Raw genomic sequence first — 16,710 nt, 5'->3', positions numbered from 1 at the left:
CTCCCCTTCAGAAATTAATAGAAGAAATTCTGTAGTGAATTAGTAGATTTATGCATGTTCAAAAAAAGAAAAGAAAAGAAAAAATTGAAGAGAACCTCTACTAATGAAGGAGGATACGTGGGACAAGGGCTGGAATTAAAATAATTGCACAGATAACCTGCAAACTAATTGCAAGATGTTGATGCCTCCCTGATGAAGTATTAACAGTTATTCATGTCAGGAACTTGTTAGTAGAATTCTAAGCATGGGAATGAATGGCAGAAAATAGGATAAGGCACAAACTTGCTGTACTTGAAATGATAATCAAGGGGAATCGAGCTGGTGCAGACATATTGTGCAAGGCTTCCATCTTGTCTACTGTTATGTGAAAAACAAGTACTTCCACTTGAACTCAGTGGGTCACTTCTGATTGTGTGCATTGAAGTTTTACCTCCTACTGTTATTTAACTGCATATCTTAATTCAAAATCCTGCCCCACCCCCTTTAAATGAATATGCATTTCAAAGATACTGTGTCCAAAATTAAACGCCACAGCACAAAGAACAAAACAGAACTGAGATTCCCAGAAGTCAGTGAATAAACTGAAGTCTTTTGACTTGTAGGTCACATGCGTTGGCCACATCATTGGTGGAATATTGGCAGACACACAAGAACATTCCCGAAGAGCTGCCAGAGCAGTGAAGATCACATATGAAGACCTTACGCCGATTGTCACCATTGAGGTAAGGTGACACTAATGCAATCCCCTTCTGTTGGGTTGAAATAACCGACAGACGAGTAGCAAGTGTCATGTGGGAGGCATCTTTTGAGCAAGTCTCGAGGAGTCCCTTTTATTGAATATTACAGCAATTGCCACGTATGTGCTTATTGCTGATTGGTTAACACAAGTACAAAGCAAAGGCATTAATCACCAATAGATTAAAGGCTGGGAAAGGGAGCACAGAACTAGACAGGCATGAAAACCTCCTAATTAAATTATAACTAGTGATTGAATATCAAGACTTAAACTGTTACTAATGATTGATATTGCATGACATGACAGAACATAACAACTGCATTCCGTAGATGTGGTCAACAATGCATTAAGAACAGGTCAGGGTACTGAACTCAATGTGAACTGATCAGAACATTCTCAGACTCATGTGCAGAGGCAAAAACTTCCCAGCACCCTTCTAAATGATTAGTCGAGATTTTTTAAAAAATCCTTTGGAGGCAGCTATTTGAGTTTTTACTACTATGATTCTGATATGGATGGGTGAAAATAGAAAGAGAGAATTAAGACACAGAATATTCCTTTTATTTAATAATTTATTTAGATCCATACAACTACTGTCTCTGTGCTATATGTGTATAGCCTGTCTTCTGTCCATAGGGGGCAGTCTTTTTCTGCTCTTGGGCCCCTTCTGACATACAGATGTTGGCCCCTATTCCATTGTGTTGTCCTACATGCATAAAGCCCATTCCTTATAGGCCAGAGCCATACAACCTATATCCCTGAGCTGATGGTCCTAGATTGTCTCCTATCCAAGCGTTGGCTGGACCCAGACTTGCTTAGCTCCAGCAGGGACACCGCTTGTCATTTTATCCAGTTTATATCCAATGCTGGGCAGGTGGACTTCTGCACAGTATCTAGAGGTCCACTTCCTCTTCTCCATCTTGCAACCCACCATACACCCTCAAAACCTGCCCTGGAGGTCCTGCAAACCTCTGGAGAAGATTTTGAGGGCATGCTAGAGGCTGCACTGTGGAAGTGAGTAAAGGGAAGTCCTGTCATGTGAGTGGAAGTCTGTTGCACTTATTTCAGCAGCAGGGTTAGATACTGATGTTAATCCTGATGAATAGGAGATCCAAGTAGGGTGACTGCATCCAATAAAGAGATGGATCTTGAAGCTCTGGGAGTTGTGAAGAACGGAATTGGGTTGTGTGCTGCTTTTTTCACCCCTCAACACTTACACTGCTTCACCAAAGTGTTTTTTCTTCCACACAACTGTCAAAAGTAGAGGATCTCTGTTCTGTATTGCCCCTAATCCCAGATGCAAAATAGGTGAGGTTATGATTTAGAAGTGACCCAACCATGGCTAAGTTATGCAGCACTTTATCAAGCAGAATGGAAAGGCAGAGATTCGAGGGCATCTATACACAGCAAGCCAAGCTGTCTGTTGCACTTCCAAATATCCATCATTTTCCTGTAATTTTCCCAGGAAGCCATTGAAAAACAGTCCTTCTTTGAGCTTGTGAGGAAGATTGAGAAAGGGAACATCCAGAAAGGATTTGAAGAGGCTGATCATATTGTAGAAGGTGAGATCCCTTTTTCTTCTTTGTAAGGTTATGTGCATCTAAGAAAATCATTAATGTTATGCAATCTTCACATGAATCATACTAGCGTAACAAGCTTGAGATTCCAATTCTGGAAAAATGGTTAGAAATGGGAGAACCATCAGTAGAACACATTGGTTTGGTCCACGGTTTAGCCCAAGCTCTTCCCATTTCCCAGAATTGGGTGAAACTTGGCAACATTTCCTTGAGCAAACTGGTTGGTTGGAGGATCCCAACTTGTCTGAGGGCTCCTCCAGGTTTTATCCTGATTTGCTTGCACAAAGCTTATCTCGTGGAGGTTGGAGTGTATCTGATCTTCAGATATCTATGTGGGGAAGTTCTGTGACAAGGAGTTTTCATCCTGCTTGAAGAGTGTTTATACATCTCCCCATTATCATTCGTTCATTCCACACTTTTCAATTCATCCCCCCATCAACTTCTTAACTGCAAAAAGTCCATTTCTTCTTAAAAGTAGTTTTGTTGCACTTGAATGGTGTGCAAATCTAAATGTCCTGGTATGCGCTTGAAACCCACCCACCTACAAAATACCGACAGTTGGCTGTTGCTCTGGCTAAGAGCACAATGGAGTGGTCTCTACTCTGGGAGGTGTGGCTCGTTTGAGGGCTCTTGTGATGGGAGACTGTAGACCCTGATCTCTGAGCGGTGTGAAAGTCCAGGGAATCCAGTTTCTTCCTGTTAAGAAGAAATTAAAGAGAAGAGGGAAGGAAGAGAGACTGTTTGGGAACTGGGAGAAGTTCCGCAGGTGGTGCTGTAGGTGGCAGCAAGGTGATGAAGGCAAGAGATAGACACAGGATCTTCAATTCCTCCCGAGCTCTTAGATTTTGAGCACTCAAAAGAAGAAATTTGGTGGCTGGAAGGCTCATTTAAGTCCCAAATAATCCTTTGGATTTAGATAGTTACCACATTGGGAGGTTTCTTCTTTCCCCCTTCCAGGTGAGATATATATCGGTGGACAGGAGCATTTTTATCTGGAGTCTCACTGTACTATTGCTGTGCCAAAGAGAGAAGATGGAGAAATGGAGCTCTTTGTATCTACTCAGAACCTAACAAAGACACAGGTGAGGCAATCCCTTGTGAAAGCGTTAAGCTGGCGAATGAAGCCGTGAAATTGAAGTACAAAACCTGTGCGATATTGCTGAACAAAAACCTACCTGGTTTGCATAAGTGCTTTGCGATTATGTTTGTCTCCTTTTATAAATACTGGATGCTTATGAAGAAGCCACAGGGCAGTGCTGGAGTAAAGGCATCCTGTGGTTTTTGTGGAGTACCATCTTTTGTTGTTCTGTGATTTGAGGTTGCCCAGAGTGTGATATTCAGTCTCCCTGGCCAGCTTGGTTAGCAGGAATTTATGGCCTGGCCTTCTATGAATTTGTGTGATTTCAGTTTATTTGCGGCACACCCATTTCCACCTCAGAAGATGTGGAGCCATCTGCTGGTTGGGACAAACTACACATGTTGTTAAACTCATATTTGCATCTAACATGCAGGCTTTTAAAAGCGCATTAGCATCAGTGCAGGATGGGCTGAAAATTAATGGAATCAGAGAAACAGAATGTAACATTTCCCTCCTCCACTATAGACCTTTGTACCAGTGAGGAATCCACCAATACAGATGTTAATTTCAGTAGAGGAATTCTCCTCAGCCTATGTTTTACTTGAATATTAGCTGCAATGCGCTCTACGTGGGGCTACCTTTGAAGGTGACCCAGAAACTACAACTAATCCAGAATGCAGCAGCCAGACTGGTGACTGGGAACGGCCGCCGAGACCATATAACACCGGTCTTGAAAGACCTACATTGGCTCCCAGTACGTTTCCGAGCACAATTCAAAGTGTTGGTGCTGACCTTTAAAGCCCTAAACGGCCTCGGTCCAGTATACCTGAAGGAGCGTCTCCACCTCCATCGTTCTACCCGGACACTGAGGTCCAGCACCGAGGGCCTTCTGGCGGTTCCCTCCCTGCGAGAAGCCAAGTTACAGGGAACCAGGCAGAGGGCCTTCTCGGTAGTGGCGCCCTCCCTGTGGAATGCCCTCCCACCAGATGTCAGAGAGAACAACAACTACCAAACTTTTAGAAAACATCTGAAGGCAGCCCTGTTTAGGGAAGCTTTTAATGTTTGATGTATCATAGTATTTTAATATTCTTTTGGAAGCCGCCCAGAGTGGCTGGGGAAACCCAGCCAGATGGGCGGGGTATAAATAATAAATTATTATTATTATTATTACTGCTGAGAATCATTAGTGGGGAGAGTGCTATTGCATTCGGGTCCCTTCCATGGGCGTCTGGCTTGGCTGCTTTGAGAACAGGTGTTGGACTAGATTCCCAGGGCTCTTCTCATGTTTTTAGGACAGCAGCCGAGGAAATAAAGCATTCAAAATAAATTTCTGCTAGCCTGCCTGCCTGCCCTGAAACCACAACTTGTCAGCACCTCCCCTGATGATGCTATTTGCACTTGAAAAACAAAAACAAAACTCTGCATGCTAGATTTGCACCTTCAAAAAGCTGCATGTTTGTGGAGAAATGGAGGCATTTATATTTTATTCTTCAAAGCTACCAGTCCTTCTTTCCCACTCAACTTTGTAAAAAGTCCTGTGTAAATAAATAGACACCAAAGAGACTTGGACTTCGTGCTTCTTTGTGCTATTAATTACAGGTGAGCCAGTAAGCTAGCCAAAGATGTTTCAGAGCAGTACTAGAAGTTCCAGTGAGACGCTCATTAATTGGTGACACTGTATTGTAGTGTATATATAAATGTCTTTTCAAGAGTAGGATTGCTCTTGTGTCTTGTTCTCAGTGACTCTATTGTTGCCTGTAGGCTGATGTGGTTTTTTGTTTTTTGGTACCAGGAATTTGTTGCCAATGCCTTAGGGGTCCCGTCAAATCGAATTGTGGTTCGAGTCAAGAGAATGGGAGGAGGATTTGGAGGCAAAGAGACAAGAAACACCATTGTCTCTACAGTTGTAGCAGTGGCTGCAGATAAGTAAGTTGTGACGAATGGCCACATTGGGATAACCTGAAGTTGAATATTAGGATAACTCTTGGTTGTTTATAAGAGGATCAAGATAATGGACTTGTTTCAGAGCCTCATCAATAGGAGTATAGCATCTAGATCAAGGGACGTAATAGTGACACTGTATTCTGCTTTGGTCAGACCTCACCTGGAGTACTGTGTCCAGTTCTGGGCGCCACAATTCAAGAAGGACACTGACAAACTGGAACGTGTCCAGAGGAGGGCAACCAAAATGGTCAAAGGCCTGAAAACGATGCCTTATGAGGAACGGCTAAGGGAGCTGGGCATGTTTAGCCTGGAGAAGAGGAGGTTAAGGGGTGATATGATAGCCATGTTCAAATATATAAAAGGATGTCACATAGAGGAGGGAGAAAGGTTGTTTTCTGCTGCTCCAGAGAAGCGGACACGGAGCAATGGAGCCAAACTACAAGAAAGAAGATTCCACCTAAACATTAGGAAGAACTTCCTGGCAGTAAGAGCTGTTTGACAGTGGAATTTGCTGCCAAGGAGTGTGGTGGAGTCTCCTACTTTGGAGGTCTTTAAGCAGAGGCTTGACAACCATATGTCAGGAGTGCTCTGATGGTGTTTCCTGCTTGGCAGGGGGTTGGACTCGATGGTCCTTGTGGTCTCTTCCAACTCTATGATTCTATGATTCTATGATTCTATGATTCAGACCTAGAACATCTGCATTTACTTTGGCAGGATGGTTACCCTGCCCCTTTCACCACTTAGGAGTTCATAACTCAGTGATTCTGAGAACATCGCATAAGAACCTAAGAAGAGCCCACTGGATCAGGCCAATGGCCCGTCTAGTCCAGCATCCTGCTCTCAGTGGCCACCCAGTTGTCTATGGGAAACCCACAAGCAGGATTAAAAGCACAATAGCACCCTCCCCTCCTGAGGTTTCCAGCAATTGTTATTCAGAAGCATTACCACCTCTGACTGCGCGGGCAGAGCAATAGCCATCATAGCTAGCAGGCACTGATATACTTTTCCTCCATTAATTCATCTAATCCTCTTTTAAAGCCATCCTAGATGATACTGGAGAAGACCTCCATTTTCTGTCATGCATATAGCCTCCTATTTGACAGGGGTCTTCCGCATGAATGCTCGAAGGCAAGGGAAATTTGTGAAAAAATTTCCATTCCTTTGTGTGAGAGAGAAACAGTGTGAACTAGACATCCACATAACTGAGCATCTTTATTTGTGTTGCTCTACGCATGATGGGGGCCTACTCTTCTCCAGCATGGGGAAGAGCAGCAGCCTCCACTGCTGTGAAGGAACATGATGGAAACCAGTTTACGGTGTGATTTGACTTATGACTTGTTTGCTGTTGATTATAAATGTGGTGAGGTATTGTAAATGGTCAGCCCACCCACATCTTGTATCTTTAGAGAAGGTCACTCGTTTAACAAGGACTAAGTTTTGCAGCCACTAGACTCCTGGATCAACAGGCTAAAGGGATTCCCCCTCCCCAACACAGCTTTGATATTCAGAACTATTTATATCTTCCCTGGGATAGCCTGCCCCTCTCCCTACTCCACAACAGAACATGTTTTTCTGAGTTTTAGATGTTAGCCCCAGTTCAAAAGCAGGCCTTCGATGTGGTTGAAACTAAATTCAGAAACAAAGATTTTCCCTTTTTTTGTTCGTGAGCTTTTTTTGCTTGGGGGGGGGTTTGGTACTTTTTTATATATCTCCTTTTTGTTAAATTTGTGAAATTTGAATAAGACTTTTAATAAAAGACTTCGGTTTTTAAAAAAATGAAATGAAATGAAATAATGAAATGAAATGAAATGAAATGAAATGAAATGAAATGAAATGAAATGAAATACTATACTGTACTGTACTGTACTGTACTGTACTGTACTGCACTGTACTGCACTGCACTGCACTGCACTGCACTGCACTGCAAGGGTGAAGGACCAGCATTGGCTGGTACAATTGGGAGGTGAAGGAGTAAGTGCAGAATCCTATTGGAGGTGGCATGGGGTTGGGGTGGGGTGTAGTGACTTCAAAGCTGTTGTGGGGCAGGGGAGCAGAGCTGGACAGTAATAGGTCACTGGCGGACAAATCAGAAAAACTCAAGCCAAATTTAACTTGATCTAGCATGTTCATCTTCAGGAGACTCTAGGAAAAGTAGATGAAAAGTATCTTCATGGTTCATTGCAAAAGAAGAATTCTTCCTTCTAAGGCAAGCAAAAAACAAAAACAAGCTTAATTATTAAAGTGAGACTGTTAATTTTCAACACAGTTAGTTCTGCCAACAGACTAGTTCTGCATCACAGAAGCTACCAGAACCACCTGGAACCCACTGGATTCCTGTAAGTTCAATGGTGGACAGAGCAGCTGTGGTCCTCCAGATGTTATTGGACTAAACGCCCACCATCCCTGAGCATTGGCCACGCTGGGCCAAGGGACATCTCAAATTTGTGTTTTCAGGATCAACACTGTTATTTTGACTGTAGCCTGTTTTAACTGTTTTTAATCTAAATATTAAACTGTTGTAATCGGCCCTGGGTCATGCCGATGAGGAGCAGGCAATAAATTTAATAATGACAATGACAATAGGATTTGGAGTTCAACATCTGGGAGACCATAGTTTTGCCGCCACTGATGCAGAACTTCTGGATTTCAAAACAGGCTCTGGAAGGTGTGGGGGGATCCAACCTTCTAGTTAGAACTATAGAATAAGATAATTAGTATTGGGTACTTTAGGCAGAGAAAAGAGCAGAGCCTTTAAAAGCAAGTCCTACAATAATTTATTTTAAAGTGGCAACTCCAATTCAGTGGCATTGCCCAAATTCAGAAATTCTGGAAATGGATCAGTGAGTAAGATTCATGAAATAACAGGGATTTGGGAGGCTATAGCATTACTTCCCGTGCCTTTGAAATAACTTGGAACAGGACAGGAAATTGCCATTTGCTGATGGAAGCAAAGTGATTGATTAAAAAAACTGGGAATTGAAAGATCTGCCATTAATTAAAATATGGAGAAATAAATGTTAGGATGTTTTCAGCTGTCCACAGTAGACTTATTGGATAAAGAGGAAGGATGATAAAATACACAGGATTCCTCAGTGAATTTTTCAATATTGTAGCAGACACACTGGAAATATTAATTACAGCTTTGTCAATGAGACACTGCACAAATTGATGAACTGGGCACCAGGCAAGAACATTTTAAAATTTTTCCCAGGCCTTCTAACTTATGTTGTAGCTTCGTATTGCTTTAGCCCTGTGACATTTAAATTTCTCTGCCTTTTAGTTTTGATTCATTAAGGCTGCCCTCCTGTGTGCATTTATCTGGGAATAAGCTACACTGAACACAGTATGATTTACTTCTGAATAAATATGCCTAGGATTGTGTTGTTAGTGCTGCAAAATCTTTCCTCCTTTACTCTGTTTCAAAATCATTTTTATAGTGATGCTTTATAATCAGTTACCTTGTCTCACCTGCATTTTATTAACTTATCGTTAGTTTGTTTTTGTTTTTTAAATCCCTGTAAGTTATTCAAATTCGGTTTTTGGGATGGCCTCTAAATTGTACATATGTATGTATGAAAATCTTAGTCATGCTGGCCACATGACCTGGAAGCTGTACACCGGCTCCCTTGGCCAATAAAGCAACCCAGAGTCGGTCACGACTGGACCTAATGGTCAGGGGTCCCTTTACCTTTACCTATGTATGAAAATAAATTGTGTCAATTATATGACACAGGCTCATTCTCAGCCTGATTTTGGTGCCCTTACAGGACTGGTCGCCCAGTAAGATGCATGCTGGATCGAGATGAAGATATGCTGATTTCTGGTGGAAGACATCCCTTTTTGGGGCAGTATAAGGTAAATTGAAATGTTGGCTGTTGTTGTTTTAAGAGAAGTAGGTCATCTTGGGAAGGTCACATTAAAAAATGTAAGGGGATCTTTAGGTCCAATGCATTGTTCATTCCTACACAACAGGGATGGTCAACTTTTTTTCAGCTGACGGCCATAGTCACCCATTGCCAACCCTATGGGGGCTGCATGTCAAAGATGCGTGTGGCCAAAGTGGTTGATTTGGAGTATAGAGCATTTGGAGATATATGGACTGCCGGCATTAGCAGTACAGTCGTACCTTGGATCTTAAATGTCTTGGCTTCTGAACAAATCAGCTCCCAAACGATCAAAACCCGGAAGTGAGTGTTCCATTTTTTTAATGTTCTTTTGGAAGCCGAACTTCCAATGGGGCTTCTGCAGCTTCCGATTGGCTGCAGGAGCTTCCTGCAGCCAATCAGAAGCCGCGCTTTGGTTTCTGAATGTTTTGGTAGTCGAACGGACTTCTGGAACGGATTCTGTTCGACTTCCAAGGTATGACTGTATGTGGAATGCTGCAGATAGGAAGAAGAACACCACTAAACAGGGCTGCTGGAATCTACCAATAGCTATCTTTTAGACTTTGGGTTTATGGAGCATGAGGTATAAGACTGTAGCTCAGTGGCAGAGCACATGTTTCGCATACATCAAATAAATCCTGCGTCAATAAATCCTGAAGAGCCACTGCCACTCAGTGTAGACGGTAGTGAGCTAGATAGACCAAAGGGTCTGACAGCTTCCTAGATTCGTTTCTTCCTAAAACATCTGTAATTGTAACAGGTGAATTCTGTATTCCTCCATCCTTTGTTTCTTCCAGGTTGGCTTTAAGAAGAATGGAAGGATTACTAGTCTAGATGTGACATATTACAGCAATGGAGGGAATTCTATTGATCTTTCTCATGGCGTGAGTCAAGGATACATTCTGCTCTGTTTCATTTCTGATTCTAAGAGGGAGAAAAAGTAGTTTGGGGTGACTGGTTGAGAAGCATACCCAAGCCTCTGTATGTGTACACACACACACACACACACACACACACACACACACACACTGCACCTACCTCCTTCAGTCAAAATGGTCCCATCCTGAAATTGTGCTTCATTAAACAAAGATCAGTTGTCCCCAAGCCTTCTCTAATGGGGACAGTTTTAATGTTTGATGCAACATCTTGACCACTACTTAACCTGCAATTTCAGTTAGGGATTTAAATAGAAAGATGACAGTATTGTTGTAAAAATTCAGTGCTCCCAATAGTTATTTATTTATTGTGTCTATACTACATCTTTGCCTCCAAGGGGCTAATAGGTCTACCTATTCTTTAATTAGTTGCCACAACCACCCTGTGTGATAGGCTAGGCTGAGAGGCAGTGACTGACTCAAGGTCACTTACTGAACTTCATGGCCAAGTGGAGATTTGAAATTTCATCTCCCAGGTTCTAGTCTAATCACTGCACCACGCAATATATGAGGATGAGCATACATTTGCTGCAGTTGGTGTGTGGGTGAAAAAAACATGTAAATGATAACTTGTTAGTTAGTGCAACTTATGATTGTAGAGTCAGAAGAACAAAAGAATTGTTCGTAGATTAAGTCTTTCTTTTAAAGTTCATAAGTCTATTTTTGACCTGCTTTTTATTGGTGGTCACCAGGTTATGGACAGAGCATTGTTTCACATGGACAACTCGTACAACATTCCAAACATCAGAGGCATAGGCAAAGTCTGCAGAACCAACTTGTCCTCCAACACAGCATTCCGTGGGTTTGGGGGTCCCCAGGGAATGATGGTTACCGAGTGCTGGATGAGCGACATTGCCATGAAGTGTGGGCTGCCAGCAGAAGAGGTATGTGCAGTGCTGGATTTAGGTTTGATGAGGCCCTAAGCTACTGAAGGTAAGGGGGCCCTTTATATGTCCAGCTGTCCTTTGTCAACAACAAATTGTCACTGTTTTTTGTGTTGAATATATGCTATATGGTAATTTATGTACCTAATAGATATCTAAAGCCATTTGCACGTGTTGCCATGTAACCAACCAGTCCATGCAGAATGTAGGCACCCTATATATAGAAATGAGCAAACCGGTGATATTTTAGGGAGCCGGCTAGCCCATTACTTAGCATAGGAGCCTACACAACACAAAACATTGTTGCTATATGTAAGTTTTATTTTATTTGTTTTTATCATATATTTTGGAAATGTACATCCAGGGTTTTCCCCCCTTTAATTTTTTGGGGGGCCTCCAAAAGAGTGGGGCCCTAAGCTATAGCTTGTTTAGCTTATACTGTATGTAAATCAGGCACTGGATATATGCTCTTAGAGGAAAAGGCTGGACATTTCCATAAACCCTGCATGCTTCGGCCAAAGGATGTTAAAGAAATGAGATGTCACCAGTTCGATACCCGTGAGCAGCTTTACATTGGGTAATGTAATCTCAGCGTTGACACTGATTGTTAGAATCCTTTATGGGTTGGATATCTAAATGATATTACATATCAAGGGTGTTGTGTGTCATTCCTTTATACTCCAGTGGGAAGTGGTCGTTAGCCTCCTTCAGCACAACACTTCACCCAGCCGGAAGAGTGAAAGAGAGAAAGAGAACAAATGGGTGAAGTGGAGAGAGGATGGGTGTCTGTGTGTTTCTGCTTTTTATGAATGGATGCATGTGTATGTTTGTGTGGATGGATGGATGTGTGTGTTTGTGAGATGGATGAAGTGTGTGTGTGGGATGTCCCTCTGTCTACTTTTTGGTTTCGCTGTACTGAGCACCATTGCTGTGTAGCCCCCTTCTCTAAAAGGAATGCAACCCTTGACCCTGAAATGGTTGCCCACTACAGAATTTTGGGGGAGCTGACCTCCATGTTTAGGAAGGCGTGTTTAAGATCAAGATACCCAGCATTCCACATTCTGTTAAAGTCATTCTTCCAAAAGACTCGTTGGTGACCTTGACCATGTGGGTTTTGCTTTGGAAAGGTTCGAAAACTCAATCTCTATAATGAAGGAGACCTGACTCACTTCAATCAGAAGCTAGAAGGATTCACCTTGCGAAGATGTTGGGACGAGTGCCTTGCAAATTCAGACTATCACTCCAGAAGGAAACTTATTGATGAGTTTAACCGGTAGGTATCTTGCTTTTCAGAGTGATATCAAATATACTTAAATATTCTATAAAGGCCTAATTAGTAAGCCTGGAACTAAAGTCTGAATCAAATTTCTCCCCCATCCATACAAATCATCTTTGCAGAAGGTGTAATCATTTTGGGAAAACATTAACCCATTGTGTTTTAAAAGAGAAGCTCAAAATCAATGAAAAGTGCAATGTTGATTTGTTGATTTCAGTTCCCTTCCTGGACCCATTCCTATGAAGTCTTGTTCTGATGCAAAATTGTGTAGGAAAAGAGAGCATGCCAGAGAAAGAAGTTTAGGAATGGGTGCATGCTGCAAGGGAACAACAGTCTGACATCATTCTGTTTCCCCAGGAAGAATCGCTGGAAGAAGAGAGGCATGGCCATTATTCCAACCAAGTTTGGGATCAGCTTCACAGTTCCCTTTCTGAATCAGGTTGGCAAGCACCCTTAACTTTTACAGCTGGGCAGCAAGGTTCTGTGGCAAAACGCTTCTTCAAGATTCTCCAGTAATGGGAATGTTTGAAGCGATACATCCAAGGCACATTTTAGTTCCAATCTTGTGTTAGATCATGACACTGTCCCAGCCTTGGTTATGTTGTATGTCATCCACCAGTCCGCCTTCATTCTTGTGCATCCTTTGTGACTCTTGTTTTGCTAATGTTGTGTGGGGGGGGATACCAGCCCCCACCCTAGTCAGTGAATACATGGGCTGAAGAGAAATGAAGTAGTGCTTTCTTAAGTATTGAATCCATCAAAAGTTAATTTTTAGGCTTATTGGATCATATATGTCTTCTCTCTCTCTCTCTCTCTCTCTCTCTCTCTCTCTCTCACACACACACACACACACACACACACACACACACACACACGTCTATCCAAAGTAGCATTCAATCTCTTGTTCTAATAGAGCAAGTATTTGCCCTTGCACAGTGGAACTCCGCCCCCCTTCCAAATCTGCTCTGGGGTTTCTTGCAACCCTCCAGAGCAGAATTGAGGAGGGCACAGGGCATGCACAGAGGGAGGAGAAGCGGAAGCAGTACAGTAGCATAAATGTAAATCCTTGCGCCAATGGAACAAAGGCCTTGGATACTGCCTGAAGCAAGGAATGTTGATTTGTATGTAGACGATGCCTGTGAAGTGTGCTTCAGAGAGCTCGTGTGTCAAAACAGTCTTTGACAGCCTGTCTCTCCGATTTCTGTTGTAGGCTGGTGCCCTGGTACATGTGTACACGGATGGTTCAGTGCTGCTCACGCATGGTGGGACTGAGATGGGCCAGGGCCTCCATACCAAGATGATCCAGGTAAACTATGAATGCATTAATTGTCTGGTGCTGTTTTGATTAACATTATCCATTAAGCAGCCCTGCTTAGGGAAGTTTTTAATGTTTGATGTTTTATTCTATTTTTAATATATTGGGAGCCGCCCAGAGTGGCTAGGGAAACCCAGCTGGATGGGTGGGGTAGTAGTAGTAGTAGTAATAATAATAATAATAATAATAATAATAATAATAATAATAATATATTATCCATTAAATGTAATAAAAATGTACTGCAGCATTCGTTTTCAGAATGTTATCTTATAGATGTTGCAATTTCACCCCACATCCATTCTAATTTAAATGTGGATATGTAGGATGAAATCCAAGAATGGGTTCTTGTGGGAAGAATTTAATAATAAACAAACTTTTACTCAGAGCAGTCATGGCCATTAATGTCTACCCTGAGTAAGAGTTGATTAACTACAACCCTTACTTTCTCACAAGGTATGGAGGATGTGTAGCAGGATTACAAAGCAGCATTCTTCAGAAGTGTAGCAACTTTCCTATGTGGGTTCGATTTTACTTGCAAATATAAATTAAGATGGATCAGGAAAATATCCCACAGGACAGAATACAGGACTATTCAAAAGTCTTTGGAGCTTTGTGGACTTGGAATAAGAAGAACTGTTTCAAGTCCTATGAATTTCATCGGTGGTGATGACAACTGCGGTGAAGTTCATGTTTGGGCATTGTCTCTCTGCAGGTTGCCAGCAGGACTCTTGGAATTCCCACCTCCAAGATCTACATCAGTGAGACAAGCACCAACACAGTGCCAAATGCATCTCCAACAGCTGCTTCTGTTAGTGCTGATATCAATGGGATGGCCGTCTTGGTAAGGGATAGAACTCAACACACTGCTCTACAAGGGATGCTACCGATTCTGTCTGCAGTGCACTGCATTTTCACCCCAGAAAGAATCTGTCTCGTTGCCTCTATGAAGATAGGCCTTGTGGGAGGCTTCTAGCAGACTTTGCTTTAGGAGGAAAGCACACTATCAGCATGTGTGCTGCTTAAAAGTGCCCTGTGTGATGACTTTAACAGTAAAGGAGCCAACTACAGTGGTACCTCCGGTTACATACGCTTCAGGTTACAAACTCCGCTAACCCAGAAATATTGCCTCAGGTTAAGAACTTTGCTTCAGGATGAGAACAGAAATTGTGCTCTGGCGGCGCAGCAGCAGCAGGAGGCCTCATTAGCTAAAGTGGTGCTTCAGGTTAAGAACAGTTTCAGGTTAAGAACGGACCTCCGGAACGAACTAAGTACTTAACCCGAGGTACCACTGTATGTGTATTCTCTGGTGATGTGGCGAATGTTAGGTTGTTTCCAAATTGAACAATGGTATTAACTTTGGAAATACGTTAATGCTACATCAGAAGCTCTCATCTACTGTGTCAATCCACTGGTGCGTCTAACTCAGTGTTGTTGACATTGATGAGCAGCAGCTCTCTGGGACTTCAGGTGATAATTGGTCCCAGGCATCTCTGGGGATGCTGTGGATTGAACCTTGGACCTTGCCCATTTCTAGCCAGAGCCTTCCGTTAAAAGCATAATTAGTCAAAAGAGTACAGGACGTTCTGAAGCCTGTGATATGTGGACACCTGTTGTCACATCTAGATTGATGAAAATGAGAATACCTGGTGGCGATTTGCTGTGATATCAAAAGATGCATTCTGTTTGCTTTGAACTGTTTTTCTTTCTTTCTTTTAGAATGCTTGCCAGACCATCCTGAAGAGATTGGAGCCAATCAAACTTGCTAAGCCAAAAGGTTCCTGGGAAGACTGGGTATGTTTGTGTCTGCTGCAGTTTGGAAGCATGGTGTGGATTTGCTATCATTAGGAAAATCTCAATTATCTATTAATTCATTGTGGTGTGACAGGGGCTAAAGGAGCTAGTAGAGAACTGGCTGATATTCTTGCAACTCTTCCAGCAGTTCTGTAAGCCCCAAACAAGTATGACTTCAACAAGAGAAACTTGGGGTTCTATATACCCAAGGTGGTGATGCAATTGATACACCTCTGAATTGTGATGGTTTGTGAATCTTAAGCAGCTTCCCCTCCTTGCTCCTTCCTTTAGCTTGGTCCCTGTCCCAATTTATCTTATCATCTTGTGCCTACACCATCCTACACTGACTTTCTGTGTTGCGGTTTCAACGGGTTGTTGCTGGCACTCTGTTCTGCAGTGACCTCTGCTATAGGATGGGGTGTTTTCTTTACACACACACACCAGAAAACAGTCTGTCCATAGAGCCAGTGTGGTGTAGTGGTTAAGAGCGATGGACTCGTAATCTGGTGAACCGGGTTCGATTCCTCGCTCCTCCACATGCAGCTGCCGGTCACACTTTTCTGAAGCCTCTCAGCCCCACTCACCTCACAGAGTGTTTGTTGTGGGGGAGGAAGGGACAGGAGAATGTTAGCCGCTTTGAGACTCCTTCGGGTAGTGATAAAGCGGGATATCAAATCCAAACTCCTCCTCCTCCTTCTCCTTCTTCTTCATATGAGTTGGTGAGCATAATTTTGACGTGATTAGTTCTTGTGATCTATTTTATTTGGGGCTTTAGTTTTTCTGTTGTAAATTGTATTTAGTGTTTTGTGATGCATGTAAATCCCTCCATGAACTTGAGTGGCATTTCTGATGTTGATTTATATGACGATGATAACAGATGATGATGATGGACTAGGCTTCTGAAAGTTGCCCTTAGATTTTTTTCTCTTTATAATTTGGAATGAAGATATCTCTCAAGAGTGGAATCTGTTTAACAGCTCCATTTGTGCACTATTTCACAAAGTTGGGTTTGATGGGTCTAGAGGTGTTAAATGTAAGGTTTGATGATAGTGGTGCTCCCCTTTTTGCATATGGATAGAGTGCACTCATTTGTATTTTGTTAAAAAAACACACCCATTGCTAGCTTTTCCAGAATGCATTGTAGCTATTCTAGTTCAGCAGAACTAACTAAAAAAACAAACAAACCCCAGACACAAAGAACTCTGTGTGTTTTCATTAGGTGTCAACAGCCTACTGTGATTGTGTGAGTTTGTCGGCTACAGGATTTTACAGGTGAGTCGGAACAGGACC

The 16,710-nt window shown here is 42.4% G+C and overlaps 1 protein-coding gene across 3 annotated transcripts in view; it reads left to right on the top strand.

Moving 5' to 3' along the window:
- XDH (xanthine dehydrogenase) overlaps positions 1–16,710 on the top strand; it is a 66,573-nt gene that overhangs the window by 35,204 nt on the left and 14,659 nt on the right. The window contains exons 20-32 of one of the 3 annotated variants that reach the window (XR_014524285.1): positions 603–722; positions 2,202–2,298; positions 3,271–3,395; positions 5,184–5,317; positions 9,103–9,190; positions 10,017–10,103; positions 10,847–11,038; positions 12,166–12,311; positions 12,672–12,753; positions 13,525–13,620; positions 14,342–14,587; positions 15,253–15,420; positions 16,640–16,692. Coding sequence is in view for 1 of the 3 variants with exons in the window: in XM_083496033.1 (XP_083352159.1) it covers positions 603–722; positions 2,202–2,298; positions 3,271–3,395; positions 5,184–5,317; positions 9,103–9,190; positions 10,017–10,103; positions 10,847–11,038; positions 12,166–12,311; positions 12,672–12,753; positions 13,525–13,620; positions 14,342–14,470; positions 15,346–15,420; positions 16,640–16,692 (1,424 nt within the window). In the remaining 2 variants the exon portion in view is untranslated. Of the gene's footprint in view, positions 1–602; positions 723–2,201; positions 2,299–3,270; positions 3,396–5,183; positions 5,318–9,102; positions 9,191–10,016; positions 10,104–10,846; positions 11,039–12,165; positions 12,312–12,671; positions 12,754–13,524; positions 13,621–14,341; positions 14,642–15,252; positions 15,421–16,639; positions 16,693–16,710 lie in introns of all 3 variants that reach the window. The other 2 variants (XR_014524286.1, XM_083496033.1) reach the window with 2 other exon arrangements.

Source organism: Podarcis liolepis, assembly GCF_965112155.1.
Source record: "Podarcis liolepis genome assembly, chromosome: 3".
NCBI classification, from domain to species: Eukaryota; Metazoa; Chordata; class Lepidosauria; order Squamata; family Lacertidae; genus Podarcis; species Podarcis liolepis.
Note: the sequence above shows the minus strand (reverse complement) of the source record. Positions and strands in the feature narration are given on the sequence as shown.